General features: G+C 53.5%; 1 protein-coding gene and 1 long non-coding RNA gene across 6 annotated transcripts; one reads left to right on the top strand and one right to left on the bottom strand.

The window, feature by feature from the left end:
• Positions 1-1,123: 1,123 nt before the first annotated feature.
• PITX1 (paired like homeodomain 1) lies at positions 1,124-15,148 on the bottom strand. 5 transcript variants are annotated; one of them, XM_085532206.1, is made up of 4 exons: positions 15,111-15,148; positions 7,327-7,508; positions 4,410-4,615; positions 1,124-2,201 (listed from the first exon to the last, which is right to left on the bottom strand). In XM_085532206.1, the coding sequence occupies exons 2-4, from the start codon at positions 7,487-7,489 to the stop codon at positions 1,662-1,664; spliced, it is 909 nt and encodes a 302-aa protein (XP_085388332.1). In that variant the 5' UTR covers positions 7,490-7,508; positions 15,111-15,148; the 3' UTR covers positions 1,124-1,661. The 5 variants fall into 5 exon arrangements, with proteins under 5 accessions (XP_085388332.1, XP_085388331.1, XP_085388334.1 ...); XM_085532205.1 differs by having other exon boundaries at positions 7,327-7,504; XM_085532208.1 differs by lacking the exon at positions 15,111-15,148 and adding an exon at positions 10,841-10,959.
• On the top strand, positions 13,428-14,695 carry LOC146752276 (uncharacterized). Its single transcript, XR_014940732.1, has 2 exons — positions 13,428-14,214; positions 14,366-14,695. It is a non-coding gene; the product is annotated as an uncharacterized LOC146752276 (long non-coding RNA).
• Positions 15,149-17,542: the final 2,394 nt, after the last annotated feature.

Below are 17,542 nucleotides of genomic sequence, written 5' to 3'. Positions count from 1 at the left end.
CTTTTTTCGCCAACAAGCACTTGTTAAAGTTATCTACATTTACATAAGAACTCCTTAAGATAAGAACACCTTAAGATTTCTCTTTTGGGGTTGTTTTTTGGTTCCTTGGTTTTCCTTTCACTGTTAGAAAAGCGAGGAACGCTTTCGGCTTTGCCATGCAACCCTTCCGGACTCCGAAGCTCACCGTTCTCAAGCAGAGATGCAGTATCTGGATTCGCTTCATAACAGACCATTTTTGGCCTTTTTTCCTTTAGATTCTCTTAAAGTTCTTTATTATTATTATTTTAAGAGAAAAAAAAAATAATAATAAAAGAAGACTGGAACCCTGCGATTAAATAAAGACGGGTGATAATTTCATTATCAGGATAAGAGTTTTGGATGGGGAAAACGCTGGAGAGTTTTCGCATCGCTGGAGGGTGTCTGCGCTCTCACGCCCGGGGATACTGCAGTCGTTTGGAAAGGACGAAGAGGTAGGAACCTGGAGCTGCTTAGGATCGGGAATGACTGGATTATAGCTTCCAACTAAAGAAAAAAACATCAAGAATCATGCATTTTAAAAACAGTTTATTCAACGGCCAAGGACAATGAGCCGGCACAACGTAACGGCAGATATAAATATAACCTTATATAAGTGGTTGACCCTTGTCATTATTATACCTAATATTTTAACCATTTCCCCCCGCAGAACCGACTCTGCGAATTATATCTTTTTTTTTTTCTCCCCTCCCTTTTTTCTTTTATTTTTTTTTAAATTTATTTTTTAAAAATCTTTTTAATTTTTTTTCTTTTTGTTATTTCTTTTCCTTTTTGTTCCCCCTCCCCCCATCCCCCTTTTTTGGACTGCGATTCCGTTTCTCAGTGGTAAACATCACCCGAACTCCCCCCATCCTCCCCCCTACCTCCCCCCCATACCCCACCCTCGTGCGCCCGCGGCCGCCGCCGCCCCCAGCGCTCCCCCCGGGCCGCCCCCAATGGCCGCTGTGCCGCGGGGAGCGGCCGCCTTACCACCTCCTGTGCAAGTTCAAGTAAACACATACAACCCGCATCATCCAGAGAAAAATTGCAACTCATCCATGTACCAGATTTCGGTGTCTCTTGCAAAAAGTTTTCTGGTCCGTTTCCCTTTTTTTTTTTTAATTATTATTTTTTTAATTATTATTTTTAATTATTATTATTTTGGTGGTTTGCTTTTTTAATGGTTACTATTGGCTTATTCGTTTTTAAAGCGCTGCTTTTGTTGGTTGTGTCGTCGGATCTCTTTTTCTATTTATTTATTCTTATTTATTCTCATTTTTGTTGGTGGTGGTTTTTTAGACAATCGAAGTCCGCAGAGCTTTCGGGTTTTGTTTTATTATCATCGTTATTATCATTATGATTTTGCCTTCCCTCCCCCCCCCCTCCCCCTTTTTGTGCTGTTTCTTTCCCTCTCTCACTTGCTCGGGTTTTGCTTTTACACATCATCGGGTTCCTACATACACACACACACACACATATATATATATATATTCATTTCCGTTTAACGTCGCTTTGTTTCTGCTTTATTTTGTATTTTTTTCTTCTTTTTTTTGTTTTTTTTTTTTTGTTTTTTTTTCTTGTTTTGTTTTTTTTTTTTGTTTTGCTTTGTCGGCGCTGTTCGTCGGAGGTGGTTCGTGTCAAGTCCGTCAACTGTTGTACTGACAGGCGTTTAGGCTGGAGCCGGGGCTCTGCAAACTGCTGTAGCCGAAACTGGAGTGCTGCTTTGATTTCAGTCTGAGGCTGGCCAGGCTGGAGTTACAAGTGTCCCGGTACACGCTGTAGGGAGAGCCCGGCGGCCCATAGGGACAAGCGGGTGACGACATGGCCGAGTTGAGCGAGGAGCCGCTGATGTTGTTGATGTTGTTGAGGCCGGAGTTGGCCATGCCCGGCACGGCCGAGTGGCCCATCCCGGAGGGCATGTTCATGGAGGAGATGCTGCTGGGAGCCGAGAACATGGACTGCGAGGAGAGGGGGCTCATGGAGTTGAAGAAGGTGAAGCTCTTGGTGGAGAGCGGCGCCGGGGTGAGGCTTTTGGTGGCCCAGTTGTTGTAGGGGTACCCGGCGTACATGTCGTCGTAGGGCTGCATCAGCCCGCTGAACTGCGGCACGTAGCCGTTCTTGCACAGGTCCATCTGCTGGTTCCGCTCCCGCTTTCTCCACTTGGCTCGGCGGTTCTTGAACCAAACCTGAGGGAGGGACAGGCCACGGTCAGAGCTGCCCCGCCGCGCACGATGCGCTCCCGGCCGCGCAGAGGCGCGCAAGTAGCGCTCAGACGCTCCCGACACCCCCTCACCCCCTCAGTCCCCCACCTCCCCACGCTCGGGCACGGCCCCAGTCGCTCCCAGTCCCACCTCTCCCGGTCCCATCGATCCCTGCCCCTCTGCTCCCTGTCCGCGCATCTCCGCTCGCAGCCGATATTCAGCGGCATCTGCGAGCGGGGCTGCTCGGGTGTCCGCATCCCCCTCCGCCCCTCTCCCCTCGCCATGGGGAGAAGGCACGGCCAGCTCTGATTAGGGCCGGCTCGCCCCGGCTCCGCCGTGTTTCCGAATGCTAATGCTGTGTAATAAAAGTCCCCTGTTACAGATCATAAAAAAGGGGATTGGATTAGTATGTTTAGGTTTAAAAAAAAAAAAAATAAAAAAAATCAGTCCCTGCATGGCCCTTGGATGGATGCAGCCTCTGCCTTTATATCTAATGAGAATTTACAGCCCTGACTGGGGAACAGAGGAGCAGGGGCCGCTCCTGGTGTTTGATGCAAAAAACCGATCCAGGCTCTCTCCTATTTTATTTACTTTTTCTTTTCTTTTTGGAAAGGCTTTGAGCCCCCCGCGATGGGATCCATGAGCCGGGGCAGGAAGGGGCCGCCCGGCTCCCAAATTCTATCCCCGGGTTAAACCCGGCAGCACCGCGCTCCGTTTCCAGCCTCCTCCGCCGCCCCCTCCTCACTGCGCTCAGCCCCGCGGAGGCTGCGCTCCTCGCAGCGCCCCTGCCCTCCCCTCCCCGCTCAGCGATGGCGCAACGTTCTTACACCAGCGCTCATAGGGATGGAAAAAACTGCGAGGGAAGAAGGGATGGCGGAGTCAATTGAAAAAATAACAATAATAAAAAGAATCCAGTATTAAATACGAAGAGGAAACGAAAGGCAACGTTTTCAAAACCTGTAATATACTCCTCGGAAGGTGCTTCCAGACAGGAATTTCCTGAAAATGAGGGTAATAGTTTTAATTATGGCTCCTAGACATTTTAAAGGAAGGCCCTCACAGCAAATTAAGGTTAGATTTGCAATCTGCAATCTCAGAACATCAAACCAAAACATCTCCACACAGAGGGAGAACGAAATGATGTTAATGGCCACTCGTATATTAGTTTTATTTGCTTCCTGAAATATTCCAGCAATATTAATGCCGTTCGGTCTCCTCTCGGGCTTTGTTTTGTTTTGTTTTAAACGCAATTAGTACAATGCATTCGGATGCAGAGCGTGTTTACTCACGGAAGATTTTAAACGGAATTGTTTGCTATCCGATTGGATCATTTGGAGTTTAATTACCAGAAAGGGCTCTGAGGGGCTGAGGGGTGACTCTCAAACTCCCTTTTTTTCTCTCCCAGATTTCTGCTCCGTCCGTGTGTGGACTCAGCGGTACCGAAACCACGCGGGGGAAAAATCTCGGGAGGAAAAGGCGAGGGGAGGTGGGAAAAACTGCTGCGGATCGATACGGCCCGAGCCGTTCCGCTTTGGTTGTTCATTGCAGCGCTATGCAGCACGTAAATCTCTCTCTAAATAACCGCCGAGGCTATATATACTCCGGGATGGCATCGGCTCTTCTCGGAGCCGTGGAAAGACCCAGCGCCTTCGTCTTACAGGAATGTGTCCACAGCGCTTATTGACTTTGGAGGGCAGTCTCCCCCCAGCCCCCGTCCTTCGCTTTGCTCGCAGTCCCGAGAACAGCGGAGCCACCCCCGGCGCTGTCCCCGCGGGGGATGCGCGGCAGCTCCGCACCTCTCCGCGCGGATCCCGAGGGCTGAGCCACCATCCCGAGGAGCCGCGGAGCGGTGGTTTACTGGGGACGGGGTCCTCGTTATTAACAGGATTATGGGGGTAACTGGAGCGATGCGAAGGGCCCGAGGGTTTGGATCAAGCCGAGGGGTCTCACCCCACAAACCGGCTCCATCCCGGGCTCGGCCCGGTCCCACCGCTCCATTTTTAAGGCCCGGCACAGCCCTAATTCACCTCCGCAGCCAGGAGCTGATTTTCTCCTCTCCAACCTCACTACACCGATCTGAACAACCAAAACCAATCCCACAGAGGCCGGGCTCTGTTCGCGGCCCCTCTCCCAAAAGGGGCCGTTTCCCTCAGCTCCCCCCGGACCAGCAGAGCCCCGCAGCACCCAGCTTACCCGGACTCGGGGCTCGGTGAGGTTCGTCCACACGGCGATCTCCTCCCTCATGCTCATGTCGGGGTAGCGGTTCCGCTGGAAAGTGGCCTCCAGCTCCTGCAGCTGCTGGCTGGTGAAGTGGGTCCGCTGTCTCCGCTGCTTCTTCTTCTTTGCCGGGTCGTCGGCGGCCCCGTCCTCGTTTTTCTGCTCTCCGCTTCTCTCTTTTTCTACGGTGGGATGTTGGGGTTGGGCATATTTATATATATATATTTTTTTCTCATACATTTTTTCTTTTGTTTGTTTGTTTGTTTCACACCCAAATAGACGCACACAAAGGCAGCCCCCCCCACCCCCTCACCCCCGGCCCTGCCCGCCCCACTGCAGCCGCGCTTGGGGTACCCACGGGGACCGAAACCGCAGCACCGAGAGCAGCCCGGCCCGGCCCGGGGAGACCGAGGGACCCGCATGGCTCGAACTGAGTGGCGAAAAGGATCGAGGGGAGCAGATTATAACAGCGGCATCGCCCTCACTGCGGCCCATGAGTTTTTCTTTTACTCCTTTAAACCTAAGGCGCGATCTTTGCTCCGTTTTCTTTGTTGTGTTCGGCCGCGACAGGAAACTTTGGAAGGGCAGGGGTGTAAAACCCGCAGCAATTAATTGCAAAAGTCGCCCTCCCTCTTTACTCCCCCACTTTTTGTTGTTGTTGTTTTGTTTTCTTTCTCTCTCTCTCTTTTTTTCCTTTCCCTTCTTTTGCTGCTTTTAGGACCTGACTGTTTATTTTAACCCCGGGCCGAGCAAAGCTCTCTGCAGAAAGAAAGAAAAAAAAAACTACTTTCGAAAGAAGCACAAACAACAGAGACAACAAAAATCTCAGTCGCGTTTTGGCGACCGGGATTTGTGCACTATAGAAACAGGAATGCGGGAATCCCTCCTGGCCTCGCTGCTGCGGGTGACAGAACCATTCGGAACACACTCCTCGGTTCTTTCCGAACTCCGGTTCGGCCGTGTCGGAACGGCACAGCGAGGCCTGAAAGCAGCTCGATGTGGGCCCGGGGACGGGGGTCTGGGGGGGGCCGGGGCTTTGCGCAGCGCCGCTGCGGGATGCGAGCACCTTTGCCCCAAGGGGAACTGCGCGGGTGCGCAGCCCGTCCGCTCCCCCCGGGCTGAGCTGGGCGCCTTTCCCGCAGGCTCAGGCGGAGGCGGTGAGGAGGCATTTCTGCAGCCCTAATCCCTGCGAGGTTAAACAGAATCGTGGGCTGCGTGCGGCTGACGGGGTTGGGGGGGGGGGGTCGGGGGACTCGGCCTTGAAAAGTCACCCTTCGCTCTGGGAGCCCTCCGGAATAAAAAGGAGGGAGAGAGAACTTCTACGGAGACCCCAACGCGGTGAAAGGGCCGATCGCAGCTCGGATGGCCTCTCCTGGCGTTAAGTGGTTTGCAGAGCAAACAAGGCCTGCAGCAGCCCCAGAGCTGCCCCGGTCGCTGGACCACCGAGCAAACAGAGCAAAACCCTCCCTTCCTCACTGCCCTCCCGGGGCCGCCGTCCCCATTCGCGGGCCCGCCGGCTGTGCGGGGTATCCCGGGTGGGTGCGTGGAGCGAAGTGCTGAGGCCGCGGCCCCGCGTTCAGCCCCGCCGTGATTTCAGCTGAAACCCGGCCCTTAGATCGGCCTCGGTGCCATTTCAAAACAGGGAGAGCTTTTGGTTCAATTGGCATTTGCGCCTTATTATTATTATTATTATTTTCCTTTCCCTCATTAAAAATAAATAAATAAGAAAAAGAAAGAAAGAAAGAAAATGCGAAAGGTATTTTGTAGCTCCTCGTAGATTAAAAAAAAAAAAAAAAAAAGAAAAGAAAAAAGCAGCAGGTCTTCAGCCCTGCCCCGCACCGAGGGGTCACATAGAGGGGTACGGTAAAATGGAGCAAATCTCCCTCTCTAATCTCCAATAATCCCCTCTAATCTCGGAGTCCCTTCCAGACGCCGGTCCCTCACTGTTTGCCGAGCGGAGCGCAGCGCTGCGTATCGCCGTGTGCCGCTCGGCCCTGCCTCGTGCTGCAGCGGCGGGACCTGCTACCACCGACACGAGCAGCAACATCATTTAAGAAAATAATATTAAGTGAAACGAGAGAGAAACTCCTGCCGAGAAACGCAGAACGGCCACCGGGCTCCTTCCTGCAGCTTTTGTTTCCCTCTCCCAGCTTCCCTTGTCACCCTGGAAATGTTGCTACCACAATCAAAATACGAACTGGGAAACCACAGCTTTCCCTGCAGCCCTCGCACACGAAGGTCAGGGCGCGGAGAGCCTCCGCAAAATGCTCAGTCCCCGCGCAAATCCCAACGCTCCCTCCGTTCTGCGAGGGACTTCTTATTTTACATGTATTTTCTCCCTCTTTCCCCCCACCCCCCTCCCCAGACAGTAAAATCTTTTTCCATGTCCGCACCGGCCGAGCTTCAAAATAAACCCGGTCAGAACTGACATATATTCACAAATATCTGCCAACAGCGCTCTCCTCGAAAAGCACCCTTCCCTTCAGAGCGATTAATTAATAGCTGCTTCAATAACTAAGAAAGAAAGAAAGAAAGAAAGAAAGAAAGAAAGAAAGAAAGAAAGAAAGAAAGAAAGAAAGAAAGAAAGAAAGAAAGAAAGAAAAAGAAAGATAGAAAGAAAGAAAAAGATGGGAAAAGAGAAACGAAATTAAAGCAGCTCCAGGATGGGGCTCGGAGGCCACGCGTGTCCTCTCCGCGGGTGACAGCCGCTCCGAGCGGGTCCCTCTCACCCCTTCCTGGGGTTCGGAGGGGATGGGGACAGCGGGGACAGCGGGGACAGCCGCCCCCCGGCCCGCACCGCCGCTCGCTGCTGCGCGGCACCGCGGAGGGAAAGCGCGGAGAGGAAGGGGGAGGCGCGGGGGGAGCGGGCCGGGGCCGCGGGGGGGGGGTTTACCTGGCACCTCCGTGTCGGAGGATTCACTGGCCGAGTTCTCGATCGGGTCTCTGGGCTCCGAGGATCTTTGCAAATGGAAGCTGGAAGCCATGTCATGGGAGGGTTGGGGTCTCAAGCTCTCGGGCAGTCTCTCCAAATTCATTCCACCTTTAAAGGAATCCATGGCGGGGGCGCCGGGCTGCCTGGGGGAGTTTGCAGGTGTTTATTCCACACAGAAAGGAACAAGGAGGTTTTTTTTTTCTTTTTCTTTTTCTTTTTTTTTTTTTTCTTTCTCCCTTTTTTTTTTTTTTCTTTAAGGGAAAAAAAAACAACACAACAAAAAACAAAAAGCAAATCCACTTATTACTAACAGTATTATTTTAAGGGTGTCGGAAGAAGAGATCTGGGCAGCGCCTGGAAGCCGCCGGGCTCTGCGCGGGGAGAAGCACGGCAGTCCGGCCGCATAGGCAGGAAAGTGGTAAAGATCCCTTATAGAGAAACGCGAGTTGCGAGTTGGACAGTTTAAAGCTAAAGAGATTAAAGTGACCTGCCCTAGAACAAATGCCTGTAGTTAAACGGGGCTCCTCCCCCTGAAGGTTAAAACCTCCCCGTCTCGCTAATGCATCACTCCCATCTAGCGCTCGCCCAGCCCGGCCGCGCGGGCGGACCTGCTTGCTCGCTCCCCGCCGAAGTTGCGCGCTTTTTGCCCGGCCGCCCCGCACCCTTTCCCCCCTCCCGACCCCCTCGTGAGAGAGATGCAGCTCTGAGGGTGCTCCCCCAGCTCCCCCCCCCCTCCGCCTCCCCCCAACGCCTCCCCCAAATACCTCTCCGAGGTATCAAAAATATTTCATAACGAATGGAAAGGTGGAAAATCATTCCCAGCCGTGCGGAAGGCGGCTCGGCCCCTCCTCCTCCTCTGCCTGCCCTCAGCCTCCGGGGGGGGGGGGGGGTAAGGGGGGGTTGGCAGCACCCTGGGCCTCCCTTCTTCCCTCGCAGGTTGCGCCCGTGCGCATCTCCGCGCGCATCCCCCCTTCTTCCCCCCCCGCCTCCCTACCAAGCAACCTGCGCACCCCGCGCAACGACCCCACGGCGAGTTCGAGTCCCGCGAGGAACGGATCCCTCCGAGCTGCGGGGGTTGCCCTGGGAACGGCCTCCAGGGATTTGTGTCTGAGTCGGTTTGATCCCTTTCTAACACTTCTTTATTCTTTTTTTTTTTTTCCCCTTTTCGCAGCGCTGCTCTGGGGGACGGGGCGAGGGGATGCGAGGGGACCTCGGCTGCGCTCTGCCCGGGGAACGGAGCTTCTCTCCTCTTTATTTTCTCGGCTCACTTTAACTGATCCATCCTGACACTCTATTTTGCTTTCAAATCAAGTAAAGATGTGGGAGAGAACTTTTGAACTGTTTTATGGAAAGTGGAGTGAAGCAATGCTGCAGTGCGGGCTTTTTTTCCTCCCTCACGGGGCTGATGCGTCCGGCCCTGCACCTCTGATCTCCAAAGCCTTTTTGCAGCTCAGGGTGTGCACAGGTAGGTGCTGTCACACTCAGGTCTCTATCCATTTTCTTTCTTTCTCAGGGCCGCAGCCGATCCGCTTCACGGTCCCCTCTTTTCTTTCTTTTTTCTTTCTTTTTCAATTATTATTATTATTTGAATTTCTGCGGGGCCGGAAGAGGGGCAGCTCCGGGCAGCTCTCCGGGGGCTCTCGGCTGGAGCCAGGGTTGCTGTGTTGGAGGGCGGCTGCCAGCAGCCCGGCTGCTCCGCTCTGGCTATTTTAAACCCTCTGCTCACAGCAGCTTGAAAACCGGAGGCGGGATTTTTTTCCTTCTTTTTTTTAATTTTTCTTTTCTTTTTTTTTTTTCTTTTCTTTCCTTTTTTTTTTCTTTTTTCCTTCATTTTTTCTTTTTCTTTTTTTCCTTTTTTTATCCTCAGCCCAATTTTCACTTTTTGTTCTGCTCCATAAAATACATCTTCAAAATTCGTTCTAGGATCCCTGGGCTCAGGGAAAGGCTCAGCCAGGACACAGCAGCTTTTCCTGGGATAGCTCCGAGGGTGCCCCTGGGGCATGAGCATGGCAGGAGGGGGGGAGGGGAAGAGCTCCGTGCCTTGCCCGGGTTCCTGCCTTTCTCTCCATGTATATCCGTGCCCAAGCCATTTACTGCACACCTGTATACGGATCCAGAGTATCACACCGGGAGATGTATGTATTTTGTCTTATATATGCCATACATATCCCTTATGTATGTCTTATGCATATCGTACGTGGGTCTCAGGGCACCCTCTTGCTCTGCTCTTTAGGAGCTGGGAGGGCTCCTGTCCCACAGTGATATCTCCACCTTTTCTAGTAGGGACAACATATTGTCGGGACAAACCGGTCCTCCCCACATTTGCATTTTTCTCTTTCTCCACCCAGGCCATCTCCGTTTCGGGGCACCGGGGACATTCCTTCTCTGCATCCCTCTCCCCTAGGTGTGACGTCACGGCCATCCCTGCTTGACGTCATGCCCCGTTTCCCCTGACGTAACGCCCTGCATCTTTTGATGCTGGAGGAAGGGAAGCGAGGCCGCAGCCACGGGGCAGCCTCCCACCCAACCCCGCGGGGACACCCCCTGAGGGAGCCGTGACCCTCGTGGGCGTGGGAAGGGCCGAGGAGAACTGGAGCTGGGGGCCGTGGTGGTGTGGCTTGGGAAAATTCCTCGCAGCGCCCGCCCGAGCCAGACCCGGGGCCCACGCAGCCGGGACTCCCCCGACCGAGGGATACAGGGCCGCAAATACACCTCTCCTTTCCTCCTGCCATAAATAATGCAACAACGAGCCGCGGCTCTTATGAATAAACCAGAGTTGGCCACGCCAGTGGTAACTCCGTTAAGAAGAGGATGAGGAAGGACCGAACTGGAGAAGCACCCAGTGGTCTCGAAGGGGCCCACAGTCCCTCCCCATAGACCCGGGACGAGCCTCGAGCCAGAGACCCTGCAGGAGCTTTCCTCCTTTTGGAAAGGAGCTCCCACCCCCGGCTGGCGGCCGCTTTTGTAGCCAACACAAAACCACCTGGGCCGTATATCAGGCAGCGAAGTTAAGAAGTCTCCGCCAGCTTTTCCTCTTCAGATTTATTAGCATTGTATGGACTCAGATTCAGTCTATAAATTATTGGGAATCGTTATGAAAATGAAAGGGTCTCCTCCCATGTGCACCTCTGGGCGAGAGGAGAGTGAAGCCCTCCCAAAATAAACACATAGACAAACAAACAAATGCATAACAATAAAAATAGCAGCAGGATAAGGGAGACGTTCCCTAGCCAAAGCAAACCCTACCCAACCCAATCCAAACCAATCCAAGCCCAGCCAACCCAAACCAACTCAAATAAATTCAACCAAACCAAGCCAAGCCAAGCCAAGCCAAACCAAACCAAACCAAACCAAACCAAACCAAACCAAACCAAACCAAACCAAACCAAACCAAACCAAACCAAACCAAACCAAACTCATCCAAAGCAAAGTCAGTCAAAACAAGCCCAAGCAAAGCCAAGGCAAACCAGCCAACCTTCACCTGGCGACCCTTCCCGAAGCCCCGTGGAAGGGAGTTGACTGCAGGAAAACAACGTCAACAATAAAACCCTCCCAAAAGTGCCCGGCTGAAGGTGCGGGGGGTGGTGAAGGGCCACCGCCACTGGCTGTAGCAGGAGACAGCGACAGGGAAGTGACAGCCGCTGGAAGCGCACAGCTCCTCTGTGTGCATAGCCGGCTGCGCTGTGACAGGGGCATTTTTAAAGCTCCCTGACAGTGAAAATGCCCCCAGCAAGAGTAGATGAGCGATTATTAGCCTCCAGCCCGTGTCTCCAGCCTTTGCTGCGTGGTTCTGGTCCACGGATACCCACGGGGGTTGGGAGCAAGCAAGCAGAGGAGATGCGCACAGCATGCGCGGATTGCGCGGTGCCCCGCGGAGCTCGGACCGCGCCGGTGGGACGGAGTTCGCTGTCGCGGTGTAACGGGGGTGGTGTTCGTCGGTGCTAAGTCCTGTGTGTCCTGCCCCAAGCAGCATCACCCTAACAGAGCCAACTAGAAACCCGAGTGTACGCCCCAGAGCAAGGAAAAGCCCAGTACCGTCTTGTTGGGGCTGAGAACACCCCCGCCAGCACGGCTCTAAGGGGAAGCCGAGCAGTCCCCAAAAAACGGAGAGCACGAAACGAGCTCCGACACGGAAAGCTCTGCGGCCACCCCGTCCGAACCGGGTCCCCCTCGGGTGCCCAGGAGCGGGCAGAGGGAAGTGGAGAGGGGGAAGAAACCCAGCCGAGAGAGCATGTTAAATCGCTCAGGGTAGGAAGGTGGAAAATTACGCTGGCTCCTAGCCGGCCTGTCCTCCTCTACTCAGCCAGGAGAGCAATTTTCCTAAGAAGCTGAGCAAAACGAAATCAGCCCCTTTTGGATCTGCAATCCCCGTCTCTCCCCGGCACGGCCAATCTCTGGCTCCGCGGGCGCTCAGGGTTCCCCCGGCCGTCCCCTCCACCCCCGGCCTCCCGGAGCCTCCCGAAGCCCCCCGTTACTCCCCGAGATTTGTCCGCGGGGCTCCGCGCTCACCTCGGGCTGGCCGGCCCTGCCCCACCGCTATTAAACCCAGTGGGGAAAGCACAGTTTTCGGGGGGAAATTGATTGGCTTTTTTCTTTTTTCCTTTTCAGGGAGGGGGAAACGGAATGTTTTGGTGGCATTCGGCCCGTGACAACAGGCGCATCTCGGTGCCTCTCGGAGCCCCTCTGCACTTGGACCCCCACCGGCCCGGGGCTGCCCCAGGCGCAGGCGGCCAACGGCAGCGCTTCCAAAAAGTCGGGATGAAAAAGTTGAAGGCTTAATGTTTTCTGACAGATACAAATGATACCCCAAGGCTTTCTTAAAACGCGGCGAATGACGGGAGGAGAAAGGGTTTTCCTATTCGGGTTTCTGCAGCTGGAAGCAAACGGGGTGGGGGATTCTCCTCGGCCCTCCTGTCCCGAAAATTAAACCATCTCCTGGGATAACTCCGTTTTTCCCATGTGCCTTTCGGCACAGCCCCACTCTGGCTCTGCTCCGTGGCCCTCTCCGCGTCCCTCAGACCACGAGCACACAGCCACACTCTGAGTAAACCTGAAACCGCTGTCAGCAGCCTCTCAGGTTTAGTCCTGGTTGTCCGCAGCCTGAACAGAGTGGGATCAGCAATGCCACGGCCAGAGGATGGACAGCTCGGGGTGCGGGGGCTGCTTCTTTCGGTGGGGAGAGGAAAGAAAGGGGGAAAGTGCCATATAGTCCCACAATTCCTTCTCCGAGCAGAGGGAACATGCTTTTCTTATTAATTGATGGAGGAAGGGGCACCGCTCTTGCAAGGCAGCCTGCTCATGTTACTCTATGCATCTTTAGGTCCGAAATGTGTTTGGTTTGTGGACTAAAAAAGATGCCTCTGGTGCAGGGTAATCTAAAGACCGGACACTCCTTTAGCGTTTTACTGAGATCGTTCTTCTGCAGGAAAAGGGGCTGCGTTTGGTACCAACGATGCTATGTTTCTTTGTGGGTTTCCCTCACCTTGTTTCGGACGAGCAACCTCTTAATTGCTGCAGCATTTGGATGGGGGAAACGCATTTCCCCTAAACAGAACATTTCCTGGAGCGCTGAAATATTCTAATAACGCGCTTTAATGTTCTCAGAACAGCCGTGAATCTCTGCAGGGCCACACGCTTCCTGCCTTAAAAGCAAAGTCGGCGAAACAATTCACCTTTGTGTGCATTCAGCACCCTTCTATTTTCTTTTCTTTCTCTCCCCTCCCTCTCCCCCCTTTTATTTCCCCCTTCTTCTTATTTTTCCTCCCACAAAGGCTCAGCGCTGCCCCGCGATCAGGAGCGGGGACAATTTTCTTTCCAGTTTCATTGTGGGAACGGCCGTATCTTAACGGGCACATCTGAGCGAGAGATAGGAGAACACCACCGCCTTCCAGAGGGCTGCGCTAATCAGCGCACGGGGCAAGATATAAAAGTTCAGGGCAAATAAAACGAATTAGTTTTATTAGCACGTTTAGGAGGCGGTCTAACGAAGGAATTCGGCTTTACTAGAGAATGTTTTCTCCTCCCCTTTTGTTATTTAAAAGCAGCATCTATGCGGGCTGTTCGGGACGAGGGGGGGAAATAACGCACCGTTCAACCCGCAGTGATTTTCTCCGAGGAACGCGCTCTTCTCTCCACCTGGTAAGAGGACAGAGCCCGGCAAATACATGATTTCACAATGAAATCTGCTCCAGCAATAAAACCAGTAGTAAAGGAGAAGCTCGGGCCGTTCGACGGCGGCCGTCGGGGGGAAATCTCTGCCCTGCTCAGGGATTCGTTCGACTAAACCGCGTCCGGGGAACGGTGCCACCGCTCCGGTTTTGGATGTCCAGCACTCGGCCCATATTTCAGGCACCAGAAGGATTTTGGGGACGTTCTCCAAGAGAAGCAGCTCTCAGCAATTATTTGGAAAGGCGGGTTTTAGCTCAGAGGAGCAGGGAACGCACCCCTTGTTTTGGGAGGCAGAAACTACGTATTTAAGGCTGTGAGGAAAGAAGCAAACGGCGTCTCGGTCCTCACTACCCGCAATGTATTTTTTCTTCTTTTTTTTTTGTGTGTGTGTTCAATTCGCGTCTCGGCGTTTGTGTTCGCTTACAGCGAGGTTGGCAAAAGTTAAGGAATAAGGAAGAAAGGACAGAAAACGCTCGTAGGGACGATTTTTTATGTGACACCTGAAAATTCTTCCAAAGGCACCGTCGGGGGGTGGGGGGGGAGGAGGGGGAGGAAACTCCGCATGTACATTCGACGGAGTTAACACGAGAAAAAAAGCCTTTTTCCTCCGCTCCGAGAATTTCGCCCCCGTTGGATGGAGCGGAGTTGCGGGACATTGCTGGAGAGCGGCGGTTCCTGAAGGTGTGCTCATTCTTTTCAATCAGAAAGTAAATAATAATAATAATAATAGTAATAATAGTAATAATAGTAATAATAATAACAACAACATACTCGCAAAGAAAAAAAAAAAAAAAAAAGCAGGGGAACGGAAGAATATTCTTTTCCCAAGCAGATAATTAATTGAACGGCAGCCCTGGCTCTCTCCACCCGCGTCTCTTCCACGGCCGTGCAGCCCCGGCTGAGCCCCCCGCAGCCCCCAGCGCATCCCATCCCTCCACCTGTCCTGGCTCAGCTCCTCCGCGCTGCCATTGCAGGACACCCCCGGGACCCCGATCCGGCCTCCCCATCCTATAGTAGGGGCCGTGCTTTGCTCCTCGCTGTTCCGCGCTGCTCGGAAGAAGAGCTCGGGGTTGAAAACGGCGCGCTTACGGTAAAATAATAATAACACAACAACAACGACGACGACAAAAATCTGAAATAAAGTGAGGTAACCCCTTTGGAATTGCGTTTCCATGCGTGTTTGTCAGTGCTGACGAAGCGCAGAGGCCCTGAAAAGAATTTACGCGCTAGAGCGATGCCAGGGGCCGCGGCAGTGTGCGGGGCGCCGTGCTGCGGGGCGAGCGGCGACGCGGAGAGGTGAGGGGCGCAGACCCCCACCCCACCCTGCGGCCCGGCCCGGCCCCGCTTTGTTTGCCGGTCCGAACCGCGCAGTGCCCCGCACCGCTCCGCACCTTCGGAGGAGGGGAAACGAGGCCGGGACGCGACCCGAGGGACAAGCGTTGGGGGGGACGCGGCGCGTAGCACACGCGGAGGGGCGGGACGGGGAGCGCGGGGCCGCCCGTGCGGGAAGCAGGGAGACACGCGTGGGGAGGGTCGGGAGAGCGGGGACACGCGTGGGGCCGTCCCGGGGCACTTACCGGGCGCTGCGGGGTGCCGGGCCCGGCGGGCGCTGTGCGCGCCCTGCCCGCCGCTCCAGGGTTTTCTTCGGAGATTTCCCCGTCTCCTCCTGACGTCAGCCCCGTCCCAGGGTGCCGCACACGGGGGAGGGCCGGGGGCAGGGCCGGCCGCACCGGGAGAACGGCGGAACCCGCAGCTCCGGGTCCGGCATCTCCGTCCCGAGGCAGCAGCATCCCGGGTCGGGCCCCCCCTCCCCAAAGCCGGCGGCTCGGTGCTGCTCCCCGGGCGGCTCCGTGCTTAGGGTTCCACGGCCCCTGCCCTCTTCATTTCCTCCCGGCTGGTTTTCTTCGGCTGAGGGGGCAGGGAAAGCAAGGGCCACTTTTTTTTTCCCTCCTTTCTTTTTTTTTTTTTTTTTAATTTTCCCCCCAGAGAGAAGCCCTGAAGAAACGCTACTGCTGCAGTGTTTGGTATGGAGGTGAGGCAGCAAACAGAGCTGGAGCAGGGACTGGAGAGAGGCCACAGGGCTGCAAAGATGAGTTGCATGGGTCTGGAACACTGTGCTGCCCCAGCAGCCCTACATCCCTCCCCAAATCCTTTACCCATTTTAATTTTCCAAGGGAAAGTTTTGAAGTTTCAGATGCTTTGCCGCCAATATGTGCCCCCCTTTTCGGCTTTGGGGAGCCTAACGGGTCATTCTGAAGAGAGCAGCATCCAATTATGCAAGGACCAGGCAAGCACTGCATTGGGGATATGGCTTGTGCTTTGCTAGGGACAGAGGGATACACATGCACACACACCCGGCCCATAGACACAGCCGAAAACCAAGGACAACGAATATGGAATGGATCAGAAAGATAAATAGCATAAAATCAGGAACAGTCCGGTCCCACACTTGCCATTTGTTATAGAGAGAAGAAGTAAATGGGATTCACATGTCGAGCATTAGCTGGTTGTTAGTCTGTAAGATAATATTAACTTTAGTGCTTGCTGGTTTACTCCAGTTTTCCAAAGGCAGTTCCAGAAGGCGCCCAGCCTGTAATTTAGGATGGCACACACTGTGTGAAAGAGGCTTTGGCACTGGGGCCTACCAGCACATCAAGGTGATATTAACATAATAAAACGTTTGGAGAGCGAGTAGGAGCTCATAAATTAATGCATTCTACTGTTTTAATGTGAGGAGCTAACAATGCATTTCCTGTTGGGCTGATCGTCCCCGCTGCAGCCTAACAGCTGTTTTAAAGGTGCTGTGAAATTAAAGAGAGGGAAGACGATTGTCTTTAAATCAATGTTTAATGATGTGTTATTAGGAGAATAAGTCTTTCTCCAGCAGATGTTTACATTTCGAGGATGGAGGGAGCTTCCCCGGCTGTCTTAGTGTCTGAGCAGTGTGGGTGAGATGCCCCCATGCCCCTTTTCAGATGGTCCCAGTGTTCCCAGTGCAGGGTCAGGGAGGCTTGGCGGAAGGCTGGCACTGGGAAAGGCTTTGCCCAGGTCTTCCAGTGGGAGCTGAGGAAACTCCTTTAGGGTACTGAATGGCCACAAGGTTTTCAGTGGTGGCTATGGATGGGTGAAAATGCCGAAAGGTAAAGACTTCCTACCCACATTCGGCACAGGTCAGGGCTGCTGGGTTCCTTTCCCTGTAACAAACAGATTATGCAGATGAACATGTTGTAAAGAGATCCCATGCCTCCTTGGCTAGGAGATGATCCTTGCTGGATATGAGCAGGCTGGGAGCATGGCTGAGCCCCCATGGAGATAGAATGAGGCTCAGATAGGTCAGCAGGGCTGAGATGCCTCTGGCCATGCACTAGCAGCAGGCTCCAGGCACTAGAAAATACATGTACCTTTGAGGCAAGACGTGGGAGTGAGCCCTGGAATGTGGTACCTGAAATAAGGTACCTGCAAGCATCAATCTGCAGGCGCCCAAGGCTTGTCATTTCTTCTATGCTTGATCAGAAGATGTATGAATGAATTACTGTGTCTGTGGGTTTAAAAGATGGCCATCACAAGGTTCCTACCTAGTGAAAACATCAGGTGGATTCAGATGCTGAAAATACATGGGGGTGGATGCTGGGGGTCACACTGGGTTGCTGGAGGCTGATGGGAAGGTTCATCTGCTGCTGGGCACCTTATTGCCAGGTGAACTGCTGCTGCAGGCCAAAAGAGCATCAGATGGTCTCCAGACCAACCCATGCTGTTTTCTAAAGGACGGTTTTCAAAACCAAGCGTGGTGGTACAAATTGCTCCTATGCAAACAAAGGAACCCCTTGTAAGTGCTTACTTTCATCATCACAAACGTTCATTAAATTCTCTTCATTTCCAAATATAGCAAAGATGGCTCTCCAAAACTGCTTGTTCCCTGTTAGTGCATCTTTGGAATAGTGTCTAGGAGGCTGCACAGCTTCTCTGGGAGAAACGGGGATGTTTGGAACATGATTCTAACATTTCTAAA

The sequence above is a fragment of the Coturnix japonica genome, unplaced genomic scaffold, assembly GCF_054131305.1.
Source record: "Coturnix japonica strain WE unplaced genomic scaffold, WE-NBRP24 Scf048, whole genome shotgun sequence".
Lineage (NCBI taxonomy): Eukaryota > Metazoa > Chordata > Aves > Galliformes > Phasianidae > Coturnix > Coturnix japonica.
This window is presented reverse-complemented; position numbering and strand designations above follow the sequence as displayed.